Source organism: Neltuma alba, unplaced genomic scaffold (assembly GCF_004799145.2).
Source record: "Neltuma alba isolate B1F8T4 unplaced genomic scaffold, ASM479914v2 tig00011497_pilon, whole genome shotgun sequence".
In the NCBI taxonomy this organism is placed as follows: Eukaryota; Viridiplantae; Streptophyta; class Magnoliopsida; order Fabales; family Fabaceae; genus Neltuma; species Neltuma alba.
The window spans coordinates 481,594-487,579 of NW_021636165.1; the positions used below are offsets into that span (position 1 = coordinate 481,594).

Here is a 5,986-nt window from a genome sequence, read left to right on the forward strand (position 1 = left end):
GCTTGGATCCTAAACTATTAGATTAGTACCGTGAACTAAAGAAATGAGGCTCACGTTGGACCATCATATCAATCATGCAAAACTTAAATGCACCAAATATCTTCAAAAATAACCAACCTAACATTCAACCAGTGAGGTGACACATATCAGCCTCTCTTCTATGATTCATCTATTTCTACGTATCATTATGCCTCTCATTTTGCACTCGAGCTCCACTCGAACTCGTTGCTGTCTGTCTCTCTCTCTCTCTCCTTTCTCTCAAGTCTCACCCCAAAAAAAAAAAAAATTGTTTATGTTTGCCATGGGAGAACCTCAAGAATTGCAGCTTTCCATAATAGGTAAGTGGCATTCTCATTTTTGTCATTTCTATCTCTTCTGTTCTTAGATCACAAATTGCTCAGCAGAAACTTGCTGCACAGATATAGATGATCACACACACACTACACACACACACAGAGCTTAGAGATGCTTCAATGACATATAGGTACTCATTAAACTACCTAAATATGCATTAGAAGGATGATTCAGAGGAACAGAATGGGTTCTAGTAAAGGTCGACGACTTCTAAGACCATATGAACCTGAAAAAAATGCATACTTTGATAAAACCAACCACCGGACACATCTCTCTCTCTCTATATATATATATATATGTATGTATGTATATCTATGCATGCAGTACAATTTATGTTTTATTGCATCTCATGGGTTCTGAAATTCTACAGGTATTTCAGTCACCTACTCATTTTCTTCCTCCAGATTAGCAACCTACAATACAAAATCCTTTAAATTTTAGAATATGGTATATGATCAACCATGAGTGATATAGGAGGTTCCTTTCTATTATCATACAACGTCTATACAGCTAACAGAGTGACCATTTCGATTGTTTCCTCAGAACCTGATGAAGCCAAAGAGAAGAATCTAAATAGGGATACAGAATCTCACTCAGACAAGAAAACAAGTCCCAATGGAGATACCGATGATTTCCCTAATAATGAAGCCACTGCCAGCACCACAATCAGAAACCAAAAGAGACATCAACGTTGGTTAAGAATAGGCTTGTATACTGTCTCTGTTTTACTGGGCCAATCAACTGCAACACTCTTGGGAAGATTGTACTACCAAGAAGGTGGACACAGCAAATGGTTGGAAACACTAGTCATTGTTGCGGGTTTCCCTGTGCTCCTGCCGTTTTATTGTATTGCTGCATTTGAACTCCCCTCCGCAACAAATACCATTCACAATCATGAACAACCCCCTGTTTCAAAGCTTGCATTTGTGTATGTCTCCCTTGGCCTTCTTGTTGCATTAGACAGCTACTTGTTCTCTGTTGGTCTCTCTTACCTTCCTGTTTCTACATTTGCTCTTATTTCCGCCTCGCAATTAGCCTTCAATGCTTTCTTCTCCTTCTTCCTTAATTCGCTCAAATTCACACCTTACATCATAAACTCCTTAGTCCTTTTAACAATGTCCTCCGTCCTCCTTGTCTTTCACAATGATTCTCCATCAGCATCCGCACAAGTTTCAAAAAAGAAGTATGCGATCGGGTTCATATGCACAGTTGCTGCTTCAGCTGGATATGGACTGGTGCTTTCTCTGACACAGTTGGCTTTCAGGAAGGTTTTGAAAAAGCAAAGTGTCAAGGTGATTTTGGACTTGTTAGTGTACGAATTCTTTGTGGCAACTTTGGCAATACTGGTGGGGCTGTTTGCTAGTGGGGAATTTAGAAATTTGCAGGCAGAAATGAAGGAGTATAGAACGGGGAAGGCAAGTTATGTGCTGAATCTGAGCTTCACTGCAATATCATATCAAGTTTTTAATGTGGGAACTATGGGTTTGATTCTGGAGGTGTCATCAGTGTTCTCAAATGTGATAAGTGTTGTGGGTTTGCCAATTGTACCTATTTTGGCGTTAGTGTTCTTCCATGACAAGATGAACGCGTTGAAGGTGATATCCTTGATACTTGCTCTTTGGGGCTTTTTATCATACACGTACCAGCAGTACTTGGATGACACCAGTTCTCCTACTGATGAGCACAGAAACAGCGATGAATTTCGCAGCAACCCAGTATCAGAAGGGATTAATGGAACATATGGGCAAGTAGGGGTAGTTCGTTGATGCACTTTAAGAGAAAAATAGTGGTTGGAAGAAGCATAGATCAATCAAATCTGGACCCAATAATTGATGGATTCCTGTATGGTTATTGCATTAATGCGAATAAATCGAGTCAGTTAAAACTTTCTCAACACAATGTTACAAATTCTCGATGTGATCTGACGCAGAGATGCAAGAATTTTTAAGCAAGCACGGTCATATGTGCATGTATGAACTAACCATATAGGTAAACTTTTAGAAATGCAGAAACAACTGACATGAAATTTTCTCAGCCCTTGTGAACCATTCGCTTGTTTCCAAATATGTGTAGGTAACATGACTCAATAGTAATAATATGAACAAAGGAAAACTAATATTCTAGCCCTTATAGTTTTACCAGTTTTTAAATTAAATTAGGTCCATGTTTTTTTTTTTTTGGTTTTATCTGATCCTTGTTGTTTGCTTTTAATTTTTTTTCCTTTTCCATGTATATTTTCTTTTCAATTTAATCTTTCGCATCCTTTTAATTTCCTCTCCGATCATTCATAGAATTTCTCTGATTATTTCTTGTCACTTTCATTTATTAATTTACTCTTTTGGCTCTTCTGTGAAAGGTTAAAAACTCTTTTGGATGGTAGGAAAAAAGCAAAACATTCAGACTAGTCAATGATATGGATGGACACAAATGGTTTGGGAGGGGGGGGAGGGATAGACGCAAATCGTAAAGATAATATTTCTTCAATTTAAATTTCCTAATAGTATTAAACAGTATCTATATTAATTAATTTATACAGGAAGGAGCATTTGAAGATATGATGAGTCCTCTTTCACACGTATTAGGACATTTAAATACAATTGGTTTGCCCCATTAAAAATGTTTTAAATTTAAAAAAAAAATTGCCCATTTGTTAAAAGTTTCTGTGATGATTTGGGCAGCCATATACGTCTAACAAATCTATATAGCTACATAACATTGCAGCTTATTCATCATATTTTATTTTTCCATGCCTTTGTCGTAAAAAATAGTGCACACAAAAAAAACCTTTTAATTTTTTATTTTTCCTCCTTAATAGTATCTATAAGTTATTTTATATAAAGCCACAACCATTATTTCTCATCACGTTCTTATTTCTTTTTCCTATCTTAAAATTTGTATGTTATAAAAAAAAAAAAAAAAAACTAACGCCACCTTCTGTTCTTTTTAGAATAATATTTATTCAAAAAACATGAACACAACAAACTACAACTTATATTGACATCTCTATCTAATAGTCTTTCAAGTTGACTCACGGACAAAACTGTCTGATTACCACGTAAAAACAAAAAAGCAAAAGGTTCGGAAAAATGAAATAACAATGAAATAGATTTGTCAAAGATACTGAAGCATTATATTGTTAGATCTGCGAACGAAATATAGCAATACTTTAAGACTAATAAATGATATTTCGGCTAATTAGATTCTACCTTGTTCTTTAAATGTAAAAGCTAGATAATTAATTTGAACGGATTAAAAAAAATTAGTTAAGTTAGTTATTTCTAATAAATATGTGTTAACTTCCTTAAATTATTATTATTCAATCATGTACATTGAAACTACACTTGAGTGAAAATATCTTACAATTATTAGGATATTTTTGAGAATATAATATAAATTTTTGAGACAAAATAAATTGAGTTATTATATTTAGAACTAGAAACTAGCTGTTCTATTTAAGGTCAGAGTTAGTATTTTTGATTTTATAATAACCAAATTATATCTAAATCAAAAGGTTAATTAACGTTGATTAAAAACATAATAAATATGTAAAATGTTTTTCAAAATACGCTCATTTATAGAAAAGCTTGGAGAGAGAAAATAAGTGAGAAAAAAAGAAGATAAAAAAATGAATAAAAGAAATAAAAGAGATACCAGTATATACTAGTAATTAACTAATAAGAAGGGATCAATGGATTATTTGGGCAAGTAGCTCAGAAAAAATATGTATGTGGTGATATTTTCACAAATAACTCGCAGTTCTTATGCGGATAATTTGACTAATCCTCTATGGTTGTTACAGGAGTTTTCTACAATGTTCGAGCCGCTAACGCCGCCGGAGCATATTAATGAAGTGTGCATTAATTGTCTCAAAGTGGGTCATGGCCCCAATCAATGCTCTAAGACGGTGGGCTTTCAAGGAAATTACGAAGGCTATTTTAATGGGCCTAAATCTTCACACATAAATCAGCTTGGCCCAGATTACTTCTTTAAAATGGAGCTGGGTTTCCTTCTTTACAGGCCCAATAGCACTTCAGGCCCTTTGTCTCCTTTTAAATTGAACGTTGATACCAACGAGGGTTGAATCTAACAGAAAGAGCTAGTCCCTCACAATTTAACGAATCAAGGTTTGAATCCCTATTGAGAGAGATGCCCACCCGACAATGCTTCGAATAGGATTGTCTCTAATAGGAGGATATCTTCAGGTGCTGCTAACTTGTATCAGGAAGTGATCTTTAAGTCCGAATTTTGAGCTTCCTCTAGTTTTAAATTGCCACGAAGATCATTGCTCGACCTAGTTGCCTTGATACTTTTTCATCTTTCTATCAAACAGTTTCAGCTCTATATAAGAAGAAAAGGGCATTACTCTTGTTATCCAAGGCATTACATCTCGGTTTTAAGTGTCTAGGCAGGGGAGTTAGGCGTCGGAGAGCAATTCTTTTAGCAGGAACAACGGCTATGTCGGTGAAGATCTACAGTCTCTGAGTTTTCGCAAATCTTCAGACGAAAAGATTCACGTGCTCAACACATGACTCTCTCTGGGTTACTTGTAGGCCCAAAATGGACAGTGTCATGCCCACTATTATAGGCAGCAAGAGATTTAAGCTTTGAATTGTCTCTGATCTGCCGGCAACAATTGGGGTCCACAATTACCACCAAGTTTACTTTAGTGGTCGTAATGTTGCATGTTCTCTTATTGCTATTTTTCTTTTTTGTGGGGTTGTTTGTGTTGTTGGTTTGTTCTATTTTTTTATTTCAGTTATGTTGGCGCGCTGGCGTTCTCCTTTGCTTTTTGAGAAAATGACAAAAAAAAGTCTAACATTGTGAATTTTCAATTTAAGAAGCTAAGAGTTAAAAATAATAAGAACAGAAGTAAATTCAACTTAAAATTTTAAAATTCAACGAAGATAACAAAAATATCCTTTTGTTTTTTTTTTTTAAAAAAATTCAATCGCCATCGCCGGTAGCACCACCACAGCTACCAGGATGGTTGGTGCCAACAGAGATTTTTTTTTCCCTGACAGTATCTTTTTTTTCGGTCATTAGAAAGGAAAGTGATCGGAACGGGATTTGATCCCACCACTGATGATTATTTAGGCCAACCAAATCTCTGACTTGTTGTTTTGTGCCCTATTCCTACCTAAACTGGTGATCACATTACCATCGGATTGTTGTGTCCCGCGAAGGCCTTCCCATATTTATTAAATCTTAGTATTGCAACTTGTTTATATGGATGTGATTTCTCGTTAAACTCACGCCGAGAATCCTACGTCCGTTGGTATTGATGCCCTTCATATTTGTTGTAGAAATGAATCTGTTAAAAAGCTCTAACATTTTGGTTACCCTTATCATCTTGATGCCCTTTATATCGGCGGTCTATAACATATATAGAAATTCAGTATCAGATGTTTCAAACTTTGGGTTTACTGTCTTTACTGTCTCTTAAATGTGAAAACATGAAAATGGTTGTAATTGGAATAGCCTACGCAGGGCAATATTCGGAGGCCATGACCTTGTATTTTGAGAGAAATATTAACAGCTGTCACTGTTGTGAGTTATGATTCCATTAAGCGATTGCAGAGGATGAAGCATAATTAATTTACTTTTATTTATTCATTCTCACTAAAGTATAACA

At 35.4% G+C, this 5,986-nt stretch overlaps 1 protein-coding gene across 1 annotated transcript; it reads left to right on the top strand.

The window, feature by feature from the left end:
* The first annotated feature begins 237 nt into the window (after positions 1-237).
* LOC114714237 (probable purine permease 10) lies at positions 238-2,388 on the top strand. The gene is made up of 2 exons (XM_028898968.1): positions 238-338; positions 898-2,388. The coding sequence occupies exons 1-2, from the start codon at positions 293-295 to the stop codon at positions 2,118-2,120; spliced, it is 1,269 nt and encodes a 422-aa protein (XP_028754801.1). The 5' UTR covers positions 238-292; the 3' UTR covers positions 2,121-2,388.
* Positions 2,389-5,986: the final 3,598 nt, after the last annotated feature.

What these genes read in the sequence shown, in the direction of transcription:
- LOC114714237 (XM_028898968.1), top strand. Translation starts at nt 293, where the DNA reads ATGTTTGCCATGGGAGAACCTCAAGAATTGCAGCTTTCCATAATAG. An exon ending in ATTGCAGCTTTCCATAATAG is followed by an intron (nt 339 to 897) that starts GTAAGTGGCATT and finishes TTGTTTCCTCAG; the next exon opens with AACCTGATGAAGCCAAAGAG.